Genomic DNA, 16526 nt, shown 5'->3' on the forward strand with positions numbered 1-16526 from the left:
AAAAAAAAAAAAAAATTTAAAAAAATGAAGAGCTCGATAAATCAGACTCCATATTATTTTGCGGACGCCTCACATTCCCCATGATGATTGCGGGAAGACCTCCAAATCTACTGTTTTCTATGTAGCTTCTCCGGTCTTACAGGCCTTGCTCCAGGCAGTAAAACTGTCAGTGCAATCAGCTGGTGAAGATTCTCTGTTGGCAAGAGAGTAATATGAAGAAAAACTACTAGAAGGCTTGTAAAAATTGATTTTACAAGACCCGTGAATCAAAAAAAAGTAGCCAAATCAACTTCACATGAATCGCACTGAGTAAGAATCAAGGCTATCAGTTAATAAAACCATTAAAATAAATACAAAACAGTAACAATGGAAACTGCATCTCAGTATGGTACCAGGAAAAAATGCAATGTAAAAATTTGAATGTAATACAATAAAAGAGAGTAAAAGAAACTCAATAAATTCAGTAAAGCATGATAAACATGTTACATATAGAATATTTTAACCATGTCTACAGTATGTGATAACAGAGTTTGTGTGTTTCTGCAGGCATGGTACCCATGCAGCAACAGCAGCAGCAGCAGCAGCAACAGCAGGGCTTCCCCATGGTTCCTGTCATGCAGCCTAACATGCAGGGCATGATGGGAATGAACTTTGGAGGCCAGATGCCCCCAGGTGCCATCCCTATGCAGGTCAGCGCTATTTCTTATATGTTGTGCTTGGTTCTGTGTTTGCATGTGTTTTTTGGGAGGCGGGGGTCAAATTAATATTTCCCTGAGGATTTATTTATGTATTTATTTATTCTCTTGTAGTATTTTGAGTGAACTTGCTAATTTGGCTGCATTTGGTGCATACATAGTAGTGAAACACTGCTGTATTGATTTAACTGATTTCACTCATGTGGAAGGCTGGCTTTACAGCTCCTCTTGAACTCATTTGCTTCCATGTTAATCTCTCCACAAACAGTTTTAAACACCAGCACATTAACAGGAATTTATTGTTGCCTGGTGATGTTTAACAAGACTTTAATCCATTAACATTTTGCTTTCCCTTGGTTAAAGCATTTGATAATCACACGAGCAGAGCAGGAATGCTAAATAGTTTGTTGCATGTTTTTTTTGGGGGGGGTGGGGGTCTAACAGGGTGGAATGGCAATTGGGATGCAGACCCCTGGGATGCAGTTCTTGGGTCAGCCACAGTTTATGGGTATGAGACCAGCAGGACCCCAGTACACGGCTGACATGCAGAAACAGATGGCTGAAGAGCACCAGTAAGTCATCTTTACACCTCCATTATAATTCCTCTTTGTGTAGATCAAGTTTAAGTAAGCAGCTAGCTTAAAAAACAGTGCAGTGGAAAATAAACTTCCCTTTAACACATTCAAATTTTCTGTCAACTTCAGTTTCTGGTTACTTCTCATACTTTTTAATAGAGCCTTAGTGTCCAAATTAGGTAATTTTTCCCCCAAATACACTGAAAGATCTGAGTTTACCATCTGAGAGCATTCTGCTACTTTTTAGGACGTATAATCCCCCAAACCCTAACCCACTAACCCTGTAAAGCCTCTTGGATTAGCTGGAAAATTCATTATCACAAAGCTGACAACATAAAGTTAGGTGATTTTTAAAGCTCTTGAAAAATGGACTTCTTCAACATCTTCTCACAGCACAGCAGCACTCCAAACATCTTAAAGAATATGGATACTGGGTTGGGTTTTAATCATGTGTTGTTGCTTATTTTACTGGAGTAAAGTGTCTAAATGCTTCTTTGAGCACTGCAAAAGAAACCACACTTTTCCCTGCACTTTAGTTTACTTATTTATTTTTTGATTTCTAAATGTTTAGATTTGTGTGACTGTACACTTGAGAGATTGATGCATCTTCAAATGCGATGTCTGCACGTTACATTTAAAGGAACCAAGTGAATCCTTGTTTTATGTCTCACAAGTACTATTTTAGCCCCAAACTGTAGATTGTGCGGTCACTGTTGGTCCTCCGTAGATGAGTCCTAATAACCTAGATGGTCCCGTTGACAAGTTGACATTTGTGGTTTTAAATGAAATGTCACAAAAACTCTTGGTTGGACTGCCATGACATTTGGTTCACAGATTCATGTACCCGTCATGATGAATTGTAATCAGTTGATGAACTTTGCATTAAAGGCCATCAGGGCACAGTTTAAATTTGTCCAAACACCTGTAAAGCTGATGACATTCCCAGCTGCCTCAGCTGTACTGTATGTAGTGCTAATTAGTGCATGTGAGTGTGTGAAGGAGAAGAAGAATATGAAGCAAGAGAGTAGTAGAGAGAGGAGGGGGGCAACCGGGGGGGGAGCAGCAGTCAAACATGCAAATAATCTTGTCTCACTAAAATAAATACACAATACAGGATATTAACATGTTAATACCAAATAAAAATCAGCATGTTGGCTTCATCTTTATACATTCAAATAAATTCATTTTCAATTCAATTTTATTTATAGTCGTGTCAAAAAGTGGTTGCTCCTTTTCTGATGTCCTTTTTTTTTTTTGGATACTTAAATGTTTCAGATCATCAAACAAATTGAAATATAAAGATCATGCACGTAAACACAAAATGCAGTCTCTAAATGAAGGTGTTTATTATTAAAGGGAGAAAAAATCCAGACCTCCATGGCCATGTGTGAAAAAATTATTACCCCCTAAACCTTATAACTGGTTGGGCCAGCGTTAATAGCAACAACTGCAATCAAGCATTTGCGATAACTGGCAGTGAGTCTTTTACAGCCCTGTGAAAGAATTTTGACCCACTCATCTTTGCAGACTTGCTGTAATTCAGCCCCATTGGAGGGTTTTCAAGCATGAACCGCCTTTTTAAGGTCAAGCCACAGCATCGGATAAGAGAGCTTATCACAGATTTAACAAGGCGGTGGCAGTCACTTTTTCTGACAGAGCTGTAGGGTTTGGTTGTTTTCCCCTTAATAATAAACACCTTCATTTAGAAGCTGCATTTTATGTTTACTTGCGTGATCTTTATCGAATATTTAAATTTGTTTGATAATCTGAAAGATTTAAGACAAAAAATTGGACTTCAGGAAGGGGGGCAAGGACTTTTTCACACGACTGTATGTAGCGCCAAATCACAACAACATTGATCTCATTTTTGTTGTCAGGAAAAAACGTGCAATATGTCAGGTTGGCCTTTATTGCTTATCTTAATGGAGCACTGTGTCCAAGTACAGCCTCACAGACCACACGGCTAATGTGTCTTGTGGATTTTGATCCTTTTAAGATTATTTTCCAGAACAAAAACTAACACACTGAATCAGTTTAAGCACCAGGGCTGCTGCTCTTAGCTGACCCCTGATCTGATAGCTTTCTGGTCCTCTTCTCCATTAAAATAAATAAATCATTAATATTTTTTTTATAGATCCTCCTTCTCTTTTTTAGTAAGTTGTTTTATTTTCATCATTTTCTGTCAGTTAAATCTGCCCATTGTATCTCAATAGTAAAATATAAATACGACACAGTTTTCACAATTTTGCCTCTGTACACCATCGCAATAACTCAAGAGACGATTAAAGTGTATAAAGTGAAGAGTTTCGGCTTTACTTCAAGGCCGTTGCTTAGGAATTTAAATATTATTTGTGCTATTTTTTTAAGAGCATAACTTTGTAATTATAGGTTTGGATTTGCGTTTCCCTTCTTTCTCCTCTCAGGCAAAAATGCAGAGAAATACTTAATCCACAAGTTTATATGTAAAATGGTTAAAGTGATAAAATGTAAGTCTAGCTATAATAAGATAAGTAAACCGCAGAATGAACCGAATGAACTGAGAAATGTTGAAATGTTTTTACAAACTTCCATCAGACAACACGAACCTTCAGCTGCTGTTTTAACAAGCTTCCTTTGCACTCATCCTTCTTAAGAGTCATATGTATTATGCTGTACTCTTCTTGCCCTTTAGAAAACGTCTGGAGCAGCAGCAGAAAATGCTGGAGGAAGACAGGAAAAGAAGACAATTTGAGGAGCAGAAACAGAAGCTGAGGCTGCTCAGCAGTGTCAAACCCAAGGTGAGCCTCTCTCCACATCTCGTTCTCCTTGTTTTTTCTGGCATGTCCACTGCTCGTTTTACTGACCCTCTGGACTCTCGATACCCAATTGTGCTGCGCTCAGACGGGGGAGAAAAGCCGCGATGACGCCTTGGAGGCAATCAAAGGCAACCTGGACGGTTTCAGCAGAGATGCAAAGATGCACCCCACTCCATCATCTCAGACCCAGAAGCCAGGTACCTTAGCACTTGGAGTTAAAAGTGTTTTCTGCTAAAGCTTCTTGCTTTAAAAAAAACCTTATAATTAGGGATGGGTATCGTTTAGGTTTTATCCGATACCGGTGCCAAATCGGTACTTTTGAAACGGTGCCGGTGCTTAAACGGTGCTCGAACCGGTGCTTAAAGAATGGAGAACACAAACTTTGTCCAAAAACCTCTCATGTTCAGCTGGTTTTTTTTGTAAAAAGATAACAATGTGTGCCTTTTCTGCAGCTATGTGGCATGGTATCACTCTTGGCTGGAAGCAGTGCTTAATCAATGGAAAAAACATAAACTTTGTCCAAAAACCTCTCATGTTTAACTGTTTTCCACTTCTTCTTTGGTCATTTTAGCCTTTTTGGCCAGGGTGAAGGGAGTATCTGCCATCAAACAAGAAGACAGCCGCATGTAGCTATGATGATGTTTGCTAGTTCACCTTACATGCATTAATGTAATAACGTGGTTAGCCTACTCAAAGTAAATCACACAAGAACAACATTAAGCTACTCACGCAGAGAAGAACAGCTGCTGCTGCATCATCATCCTCATCATTTCTGCTACACTGGCAGGGCTAGGGGCCAGGACTCTATTCTTCGGGGTTTTGGGGGATGTTGCTCCGGGTCCGATAACTGGCAACCCACCCGACGTGCACGGTGTGAGGTCTCGCAGCAAGCTATCAAATACGGCGCATTTCTCGGCTTTTATAAAAAACGCTATGCGTCGCCAGCTGTTTAATCGGATTCTTGGTGTCTCCTTTGACAGTATCACAGTATCAGCTTAAAGCACTTGTTGCTGCTGAGTTTGCATCTTTTGCTGTGAAGTACAGCCAGACTTTTGACCGCTTCGCCTTGGGCATTTTTAATCTGTAGCTCTGCTCTAACAGAACGTACGTACCTGGCCCTGCCTACTATCCTCGGAAACGTAAAATGATTGGCTAGAAGTGTATCACAGCTCAGGAAAAAAAAGCACCGAAATAAAGCACCGAAATGTGCGCTGCTTTTCGGTCTGGTTACTACCGTTTATGTCGGTACCCATCCCTACTTATAATAACTGAGTGATTGCTGGTTCACCAGACCACTGTATAATATTCTTTACTTAACTCACCCCTGTGTATTTGAATGAAATTTTGGAGATGCATTTAACAAATACACCGCATCTTGTGCAGTGCTTCCCGACCTTTCTAAACTATGAAACCTAGCAGTATTAACTTGCTGCTCCATGTTGCCAGTTTGAGATCTGGTTCAAGGACACTTTTGAGTATAAGTTTCATTTCTGTAATACTATAACCTGCATCAATCATCTCAAGGCTCCTTATAGATTTATCAGTTTCTCCTGGGTGCAGACTTCTGCTTCAGCTGTTGGAATCTGTACAAATGTTGCAGTTTTGAAAGTGAATTATCAGAAATCCATCTAAACGACATGTAGTAAATCTGAATATAAGTTAAGTGTTCTTCAGTTTGCAGATCTACAATTTCTGCTCTTGCACAAAAAGTCATTATCTCACTCTTGCACTGTGCAGCTCCGAAATCATCTTCCATTGTAGTGTGTTTGTCATGTGCTGTGCCATCATCATTATTTCTTCATTTTTGCAGACTCATCGCCATCACACCCGTCTGTCACTGCTCCCTCCCTTCCCCCAGCTATGTCTGAGGATAATGATGACTTTAGTGACTTTCAGGGCCCCGTCGATACCCCCACGTCGTTCCCTTTGCCCCCCTCCTCATCCTCTTCCTCCTTCACCACCACTCCCTCCAGCTTCGGGTTCTCCTCTCAGGCCCAGCCTTCATCCTCTGCCCCCAACATAGGTTTCTCTGAGGACGATGACGAGTTTAGTGACTTTGTTCAGGGACCTGTAAACACTTTCCCTTCTGCCAACTTCCACCTCTCCTCTCAGTCGCAAGTCCAATCGACTTTTCCACCCTCACAATCCCTCCCCTCTTCTGTGTCCATTCACACTGACACCCAACACTCTGCTGTCAGCACCAGCACCCAGTCGGCATTTCAAGGTAACTCTTCTCTTGCTTTGTTCACACCTCCCCCTCCCATCCCTCTAATTTGCCCTTTTTTCCACCTAGTTTGGAGGAATTTTTTACATTAGTGATTCTTTTATCACTGATGCTGAATGCTTTTACTGGTAACCCTGGATGATGGGTTCGTTTTGACCTGCATTAATGTGTGAGAGCATGCATCTAGCTAGACCAGCAGATGACCTCAGTACTCAACACTAAAGGGTAAACAAGGATGCATAATAAATAAGGAATACTGTTGAAAATGACTGTTTCTCAGTAGGTTTTTCCCCATGCAGTAGTTGCGTTTCCTTTTGATAGTGAATTTATGATTTGTGCACTGGTAGAGGACTGTCATGTCATTTGTCATTTGCCCTGTAATCTCTGGGATGAGCAGCTGCTCTGTGACAGCTTTCAGTCTCAGACTGTGAATGACAGGGTGCAGAGATCACCTTCTGTCCAGAGCAATTCAGCAACCCTCCGTCCAGTGTCATCCTTGATTCTCTGAGACATCTCTGACCTAATTGTTTAGCATCTGGAATAAGCAGATTAGATGGCTGATAGATAGATTGCCTCTGATATTAAGAGACCTGAGGAATTTACCTTGCAGTGTCTTTGTTGAAATTCAGTCAGGTAACATTTCTGTTTAGGGGGCTGTTTACAAATGATCTCATTTGCTTTTTTTAAATCTTATTTCCAACAAATAACACTAAATAATATCTGATACTTGGCTTCTTACGCAATTTCTAAAAGGTTTGGTTAAAAAGAAGAATATATTGGTACCCCTTGAGAAAGGCTGTACTTTCTTACTGTACTGTAATAATGGTTAAAGTGCCTGCTGTTATCAGCTCAAGAAAAAGATCTGTCACTGAATTTGTTAGTGTGCTTTTGTATGTGGGATTTTGTGTGGTTTTTGGGTAAATCTTCTTAAAGCTTCTTAAAGAAGCCCTGTGGAGTTCTCTAGAGGAACAAAAGTTACATTTCTGTTCAGTCTTAGTCACCAGAAACTGTCCTTAATTCTTAGAAGACATGCTGATTGAATTCCTGCTTTCTAAAACATTTGCAAAGACTAATTGAATTTAAATGTTAAAATCAGTATTCAAAATTGTGCAGGCATGTTTTCCCCTGCCTTTGTTGGTGTATTGCTGCACATTTTGGCATGTTACTGCAGCTTGTTATAAGTGCAGTAGGGAATCATGTGTGCATGCATGCATTCATCATACCCATTCTGAGTGTGCATGTGAGAACACATTGACAAACAAAGTTGGCCCAGATATTAGTTAGTTGATGTTGGATTGCACTGGGTTGCAAATAGTTAAGTTCAGTTAATGCCTGTTAAGTAGTTATGTGTCCTGCCACCTGCATGATCTACCCAACGGCTCCCATACCTAAAGCACAGTAGTGGTTTAGTAGTGCGAATGCTTTTGAGGTGGACTATTTCCTGCCGTATGCTACATGCAGAAAAGGAAAACTGTGGAAAGTATTCCAAAATTGTCAGCTGTTTATGTTTGAAAACAGCTACAGGAAAGGAGCACAATAATGCTACAAGACGCCTGAACCATGATTAGCAACCTTTTATAACTGCTACTGACTGCTTCAGTCTTATCTTGCATATCAGATCTCAAACACAAATCTTTAAATTATAACATAAATCTACTAAAGCATCCCTAATTTCATTTGCAAATTGAGCCTATAAATAGATGCGTTAAGTGTGCATTGTTGCTAGTATGTGTTAAAGAAGCTTGTTCCTCATCCACCCCTCTAGGCCCATCCCTGGAAGAGAAGCTGTTCTCCTCCTGTGATCTCACAGCTGATAAGACTGCGCAGGTTAGCTTTAAGTCCAAGCAGAGTTTGGCTGAAATGACTCCTAGAGCTAAAGTTTCAGCCCAGTTTCAGCCCAGTACTAAAGCGAGGAATTGGGCCGCGGCCACCGAGGACTTGAGCTGTGTCTTCGTCACAGAAAAGCCACCAGAGGCCCCAGTACCAGCGCCCAAACTCCCCCCATCAGCTGCTGGCACATCTCCTCAAACCAGTAGTGACAGTGGTGAGAGAAGTACCCGTTCACTGGACTTCATAGCTGCTGCTTCTCTCTTGCTTTGCAGCATTAACAAACAATCAGGGTGGTAGTTCTCTTTCTGTCCTTGAGAAATATTTTCATTCTTTCTAACCCTGACAAAATAATTGTATCCCTCTTCTGGCAGTTTAATCTCCTCTATCTCTTTGGGTTATAATTGATTTATGCTAGATCCTGGACTGGGCATCCTACTGTTGTAGCCTGCGTGCTGTTAAATGAAATCAAGTTGATGTTTTCTTCGCTGCTGAGGTGACGATGTCTTTGAGGTGCCCTTCCTTGTGTCTTTCCATCGTCTCCTAAATCTCTGCTCCTATTTCTTCCTGCTTTATACCTCTGTCTTGTTAGCGGGGCTCTCTTATGTCACTGCTCCCTGCACAGACTGTGGAAATGGACTGTGTCTGTCAAGGTCCTTGGGTGATACCTGCTGACTAAATAAGCCGCCGTCTGTTCACTCACTGTGTAACACCCTCTCAGAGAACGACCTCTGGCGCATGCTGACTGCTTTGGTTTAACAGGGATGCGCATGGATTGGCAGGTGCCACTGGGGCCCAACATAATCCAAGGCTGATTGTGCATGCTACTCTGCTACTCCTTTGTGCTGTTATTTGTTTGTCTGTGTCCGTGTCCTCCGCGTCATCAGGGGAAATATTGCGGCTCATCACGGGGACCAGGGGAGATTTGTAATAAGATTCATTTAACTGCTCAAGACTGATGGAAGTATTATGTGCAAAGTGGGTGTCTGAGTAAACACCTGCCTTGCAGACAGAGTGTCAGGGACTCGAAATGAGCCATAGCAGTTTACTGAAATGTCTGGTTGTCTGTTTTCTAGAAAAGAATAATTTAGGTCAATGTCAGCAGTTAAATTATATTTTTAGTTAGTTTTTCTTACAAGGCAATTGCCTCTCTCCTCTCTCCTTGAAGCTGGAAATGACTCACAGACTGATTTATAGATGTCTGATGTGGCAGGGCGTTTGTGATTCAGTGCAGGGGAGCGTTACATCTGCACCGAGCCTTCCAGACATCAGGTGTATAATTTTGTCGAGTTCGATATGAGCAGGGCTCAGCTGCCAAGAGACTTGGCAGATCGTAAGCCTGGACAAGACTTTTGCTTCAACAGCTAATTGTGTGTCTGTGTGTGTGTGTATTTGTGTGCTTGTGCTTCTGACAGCAGGTGTTGGTGTGTATCCACAACAAGAGCACATTCAGACCATGCTGCCCGCCTGGGTTTACAACGACAGCCTCGTCCCAGGTAAACGTTTACTCTCAAAAACATCCAGTTTAATTTTCAGACGACGATATTCAACATCGCTGTGTGTTTTGCGGAAAGAAATGACACGAATTGCAAAAATGTTTTGTTTTTCTTTTCCCAGAAATGTTCAAGAAGGTTCTTGAAATCACCATGACTCCGGCAGGGATAGACACAGCCAAACTCTACCCGATATTAATGTCATCAGGTCTTCCCAGGGAAGCACTCGGGCAAATCTGGGCATCAGCCAACCGCACAACACCTGGCATGCTGACCAAGGAGGAACTTTACACTGTACTTGCACTAATTGGGGTGGCGCAGGTAATCACTGAAGTCAAAACAAATTATCCACTTAGAACAACTCCACTAATCATCTCCCACAGCTTCCGCAGAGCCTCGCCATAAACTCCTCACTGAAATTAGCTGGGCTTAGTTCAAAACGGAGAGAAAAGAAGCGGTGCTGTGACTCAGCCCGCGGCCTGTGAAGCGTTCTAAGTCCAATATATGGCTGAGTCCCCATCAACCAAGTTTGGCAGGAGGCTTCTTATCACTCTCAGCCCGGGCCTGTCACCACCACCCCTGGGAGGATGCAAATCTTCAGGCAGCTCACGAAACACTGCATGCCTCCGCTTCCATGCGAGGAATAATAAGACACCTTTGGTGATGTAAATCTTCAAGAAGCTTAAAACACAAGCAAAACAAGGTGCATTCTCTTGTGAGGTGGAAGAAAGTTTGAGTCTGCTGGTGACATCTGTTCAAAAGGATTGTGTTGAATAATTTATATATAAATGTTAGTCCTTGGCCACGTTCAGTGAATACAGAAGGGCTTTAAATTATATAGGTTCACAATGATCCGTGTGCCCTGATACCTTTCGTGATTTAACGCATTTACCCCCCCCCCCAAAAAAAAGGAAGAAAAAAATGCAGCCAAATGAAACTTTGAAACGTCTTACAGGCTTTGTTTTGTATTTGTCATTGTCAACAGTCCTCATGGAAAGACTCAAACTGACTCTTTTACTCTCACTCACTTCTTCACCTTATCTGTGGCTTTCAACCTGAGGCTGTTTTGCAGTCACAGATACATAACTCCATTTTTTAGAAAGTTAAGGTAGATTCCAAAAACGCTGGGCATCACTGCTTTGACAAACATTGCACACAAAGCGTTTGTTGAAGACTGCTTTGATTATATTTGCAGCTGCAGGACAAAGATTTCATCATGTTTTAATATGCTTTTGCACAACAGCTGAGCTCAGGGGGACCTGCTTCGCTTGAATATTGTTTGTCGTGTCCTTACTTTCAGAGTGGCCTCCCGGCAATGAACGTGGAAATCCTCGGCCAATTTCCTTCTCCTCCCGTGCCGAACCTGCCGGCTCTGGCTATGGCCATGGCCCCTGTCATGCCTCAGCACCAGCAGCCCATGATGACCCAGCCCCCGGTCTCCATGGCCATGCCCACAGCAGCCCCGCCACCAGTCATGCCTATGACACCGGCAGCACCGGCTCAGCCACCCACAAACACAAATTTCATTGCCAGTTTCCCTCCAGCACAGGTATCACAGGTATGCTCAGTTTCTTATTTTCCTGCTGTCGATCACCTCACTCACTTCACTCTCCAACATGATGTTTGCGTAGGGAACCAAAGCCGATGACGATGACTTCCAGGACTTCCAGGAAGCTCCAAAGGCAGGAGGAGACCAAGCTTTCTCTGACTTTCAGGGGGAATCGGGAGGAAGCTTCCCTACTACCATTGCACCACAGCACCAAAACAGGTACAGGCTTGTTGATGAAGACAGTGAGTCTGCCTTTTTTTCCAGGCTTGTATAATTAGGAGCATTTTAAGAGCTTATGTGACCCTAATTATAAGCTACATTAAATAAGATTGGGTATTTCTTATTCTAGCTCTCTCTCCTTTTGCTCTCTGTGCTGTAAATATTTGCAGAGATGAGCATCAAATATTCAGCCCTAGATGATTATTTATAGCTGACTCATCCTGCATAATATTTGTACTTCTCATTGTCTGTCTTACAGTCAGAGGCACTGTTTCAATATCTTGTAATAACCTCCTCTGAATAGGAATGAGTTTGGGTCATCTACTAATGAATTCATTTCAGTGGACAGTAGATAAGCTCGTTTCTTTATATTACTTCTTTCCGAGCCTTTCTGGAGCAACCGTGCCTTCAGTGAGAGGAAGCTGAAAGGCAATTATCCACTGAAAGACAAAGAGAAAGCAGAATTAAAGTATCTGAAATCTAAGTGGCATAGGCGTTTTATGATTCTCTCCTATTTCGCAACTGAAAAAATCCAGTCCTGACGGTTTCATCAATGTAACAAGAATTCCCCGCAGACTGAGATTGCTTTCTAATTAAATGAGAGGCTGAACAGCTCATATTGGGCTGCCAGCCTGAACTGGCACCCATAACTTACTGTCGGATGTCTTACAGAAAAAGCGCTTTGAGGAAACTAATATTCACTGAGTTTAACAATTTCCCTAAGCCCCTGATTTGTCTGTTTTAACATATGATCAGGCATAATGGTCATCATATTTCTTGCTTTTGGCCTGTATTAAAGCATCCTTCACTTTCAGGAATAGTTTGGCATTTTGGGATTATGCTGGTTAGTTTTCTGTTGTGTTGAGAAGACTGAAGCCACTTTCTTGGACTGGCTCTTTCATCAGTTGACTGAAGTCTGTCAGCAGCAGCTCTTAAGCTCGCAAATAAACCAGTCTGTGCAAAAAACTGAGGTGTAAAAATATGTTTTGGGTTTCAGTGGTTGATCATGCATCTCAGGTTGGACTGTTAACGTCCTGGAGTCTTCAGTGGGTGCAGGACAGCACAAACCCTCTAAATGAAATTAAATATAAAGTGGTAATTAACATGTATCAAAGGGGCTGGAAGGTGTTCACGTCTCACGCTAAACAAAACTAGCTCGCTACTGAATAGCCTGAATATTAAGAGACAGTAAAAGAAGTATTATCAAAATCTTTTTTTAGACCTAAATCAATATAGGATTTTTAAGACCAGTACGAATATTTGGCAATTTTTAAAAACTGGTATATCACTATATTTTTTTAATATAACAGAGCTATTTAAAAGTAATGTTGCTCTAGTGTTACAACAGGCCACGGATTACTTATTTACACTCTGCTTGGATCAGCTGCTTGTTCTTTGGGGCATTCCAAACATGTGCTGCTAACACGCAGTCCAGTACATTTTGTCCGAATTAGTAAAACAAGATATAAATACTTTTGTTGGTGAGCTGGATGTGAGACAGTGGGCGTGTATTTTTATTCCTAAGCAGAGCTACCTTCTGCCTGTTCAGTGGCCTTAATGGATGAAAGGACACCAAGAGCTTGTAACAAAAGAAAAAAAAAACAAACAAGCTGTTTCTCTCCAAATTGTGAACCCAGGGCAAACGTTCAGCTCAGGCAGCTTATAGGGATTAAACTTTACCTTTGAACTTCGCCCATCATGATGTCTGACGATTCGCTTTTGTGTCCCTGCAGCACGCCTGCCTTGCTGACTCCAGTGTCTGGTTCCTCCTCCGCCTCCGTTACATCTTCTGATAAGTACGCCGTGTTCAAGCAGCTGTCTGTGGATCAGCCTGCAGAGCCTACACCCCCTGCCTCAGGTACGTTGGATACCTCATGTAATAGTGTTAGTCCTCTTGGGGGTACATACTGGGACCAAAACATAAAGTCAGTCAGAGAAGGAAACAATATTATCATCACAGCAGCATGGGGAACAGCACGTTCCTTTCCTTCCTGTGTAGATAACTGGCAAGGATTCATTAAAAGCAGAAAGTGATAACATGACATTTCCAGGTATTTCATCATGTCGAGCCCTTTTATTACATCTAAAATACGAAATTGATCCCTGAAGGTTAAAGCAGCTTACATAAGGACACGTTCAGTTCACAAACTAAGTTTTGGCCCTTGAACGATACAGGGAGAGTAAATTTCTTTCATATTGCTCTTTATAGTTACCAATTCTTCTTTATTTGCTCTGATCCAGATATTGGAGACAAATACAGTGTATTCAGACAACTCGAACAACCCGCGGAGAAGAAATCAGTCGGTAAGAGACCCACACATCTCGATCTCTCTGTGAAAAAAAACAACACACGTTCACCTAATGTACATATTAGCACATCCTTGCTTTTTGACCTCTTTAGGCAGTGACGTAGAGAACTAAGAGATGAACTTTATGAACATCACATCATCCCCAGGAAACAAATGGTTTCTTTTTATGTTCTCTAATTAAACTGTGTATTATAACTTGGACAAAGCTGTCAGGTCACCACACTACCACAGAGCCATGTTTACACTGTGTCTTGTATTGCAAGCCTGCAGCGTTGATACCCAGTGTGTTTCCCATCCCTGTTTCATTAGAACAGTTTCCGATGGGGACACCTCTTACAACTCCAGTAAGTCATGCTTTGCAGTGACCTTTCTTTGGCATTGTCAGGCTCCATCTCCTTAATGAGCCCATTAGTTATCGCTCTTCCACCGTACACCAGCGGTGTGAACAGATTCTCTATTTCAGCATGCATACGTTACTCCACAGGATTAACAACTGCTGAAAACTTGAGAATTTATTCTGACTTTTTTCTGTGTGGTTTTTGTAAAAAAGAGGCAAAAGTTTTCCCACTGCTATAAATACCCATCACAGTTATCTGCAGAAAATGATAATAGTTTGTTCTAGCTTTTTTACTTTTAGCTAACAACTTCATCAGGATTCTGTGGATGTAATATTGTTTCCTGATAACAAGTCATATCTGTCTTTTTCTAAGCTGTTTTGTCATAAATAGCATTTTCTGTCAGGTTCAGACTCTCATCAGAAAACTTCAGACATTTGCATAAAAGTCTGTGATAAACACAGCCACTAAACTCAGGTGTAAACTATCATTGCCTAAAGATATTTGATGCTATAAAATATAAACCTAAAATACAGAAATTACACTGGAAACCATTTGGCCTCGTCTACTTCCCTGGAAGATATTGGATATTGTAGACAAAAATGACGTGTTGGATGGTAATTTTTGCAGAATGACTATAATCAACAGTTCCTTGTTTGGTAGTGTCGATGTACATGCACCATTTCTCATTAGTTTGGGGTCATTTGAAAGAAAAGCACATTTGTTTTTAGTAAAGTAAAGTTGATTGAGGATTCATTTTGTAGAAATTCCATTAAAAGTTATATGATGTAGGAAGTATTTCTTTAAATAAAAAACCCAGCCCTAAACTTTTGAGTGATAGTGTATGGAGAGCTTTTTGTGCAGTGATGTATGATCTTCTTTGCACACTGCAGCCCAAAGTTCACCAGTGGAGCAAAGGAGTAACTAATGCACCATTCCTCTCTCTTTTAGGATTGTAAAATAACTGAATGGTAGCTGTTGCAGCTGAGACCTTTTGGCCCCTTTATATCGCTCTGTTGTTTTTTTACTAATCTTAAATTCTTCTCTTTGGTTTACAGGAGAAGGATTTGCAGATTTCAAGTCTGTCGGCACAGTCGATGATGGCTTCACAGACTTTAAAACAGCCGACAGCGTCTCTCCACTAGACCCTCCAGATCAAGCCAAGCTCTTTCAACCTTCCTTCCCCTCTGCTTTTCCAAACTCTCAGTCACTACAGCAGCTTCCCCAGCAACAGCCAGCAGTGTCTCTTTCTCAGCCCAAAAATCCTCTCAACATGGCTGACCTGGACCTTTTCTCTTCTATAGCGCCCTCTGTTCCTGCCCCCACTGAGACAAAACCCAGCACATTCCCTTCTGTGTCTGTGCCCCCCTCTCTCGTCCTCCTGCCAGGTGGAGCAAAACCTCCGGGAGGAGGGGCAGATGAGTTTGGGGATTTTGCCCTCTTTGGCTCCTCTTCTGACTCCACTCAAGCTTCAGCCGCAGGAGGAGCTGCCTCAGCACCTCAGGATGACTTTGCAGACTTCATGGCATTTGGCAGCTCTGGTGGAGAGCCTAAAGGCGAGAGCAGCGCGGGTGTTCAAGGGGAAACCTCCACACAGCAGCGGTCTCAGCAGAGCTCTGACAAATACGACATATTCAAACAACTTTCTCTGGAAGGAGGCCTCGCCTACGATGACACCAAGGAGAGCGGCGCCGGCTCCTTCTCGTCACTCAAGAGCGACAACGACGACTTTGCCGAATTTCAGTCCTCGAAGTTCTGCACAGCACTCGGTGCTTCTGAAAAGACTCTGGGTGACAAGGTGGCCGCGTTCAAACAGGCCAAGGAAGACTCTGCATCTGTAAAGTCCCTCGACCTCCCGTCCATCGGCGGGAGCAGCGTGGGAAAGGACGACTCTGAGGACGCGCTGTCAGTGCAGCTGGACATGAAGCTGTCGGACATGGGAGGAGACCTGAAGCACGTGATGTCAGACAGCTCTCTGGATTTGCCGGGTCTCTCTTCCCACCAGCCCCCTGCTACAGGTGAGGAACTTGTGCGTTTGCTCTGGTGAGGCTCCGTGCAGTGACACACAATATCGCTTTCAAGGCCAGCCAGCCTCTCCTTCTCAGTGACCCCTCCCCCAGACAAGGGGTCAAAGGGCAAATAATGAGGTCCTTGTTGAATTGAACATGCTCAATTGCTGAACACAAACATGAGTAACATATCAAATTAGATGCATCACAGCTTTCATTCTACATTTCATTGTTCATCTCATCGTACTCTTTATTTATTACTTATTTATTTAAGTATTTATTTATTTAAATCTTTAGTTTCTTCCTCATTAGTTTTTTTTATCTCCACATTCCTCTTCCCGTATATTGTTATTGTAATGACAGGAAGGTCCTGGCCCATATCTCTATTTATTTACAAATGATGAGTGCCTGGTTTTGATGTGCTGGCAGTCATAGTTCACAGACGAGGTCCCCCAGCTGCTGCCTGCGCGACTCGGATAAGCCTCCTGTTTGATGT

At 42.2% G+C, this 16526-nt stretch overlaps 1 protein-coding gene across 1 annotated transcript in view; it reads left to right on the forward strand.

Moving 5' to 3' along the window:
• synrg (synergin, gamma) overlaps positions 1-16526 on the forward strand; it is a 45016-nt gene that overhangs the window by 9038 nt on the left and 19452 nt on the right. The window contains exons 5-13 of the mRNA XM_013912474.1: positions 3942-4047; positions 4151-4262; positions 9535-9612; positions 9734-9930; positions 10910-11167; positions 11241-11377; positions 13111-13235; positions 13619-13681; positions 15080-16039. Coding sequence (XP_013767928.1) covers positions 3942-4047; positions 4151-4262; positions 9535-9612; positions 9734-9930; positions 10910-11167; positions 11241-11377; positions 13111-13235; positions 13619-13681; positions 15080-16039 — 2036 coding nt within the window. The remainder of the gene's footprint in view (positions 1-3941; positions 4048-4150; positions 4263-9534; positions 9613-9733; positions 9931-10909; positions 11168-11240; positions 11378-13110; positions 13236-13618; positions 13682-15079; positions 16040-16526) is intronic.

This window comes from Pundamilia nyererei, unplaced genomic scaffold (genome assembly GCF_000239375.1).
Source record: "Pundamilia nyererei isolate P.nyererei 1_Seehausen unplaced genomic scaffold, PunNye1.0 scaffold00091, whole genome shotgun sequence".
In the NCBI taxonomy this organism is placed as follows: Eukaryota; Metazoa; Chordata; class Actinopteri; order Cichliformes; family Cichlidae; genus Pundamilia; species Pundamilia nyererei.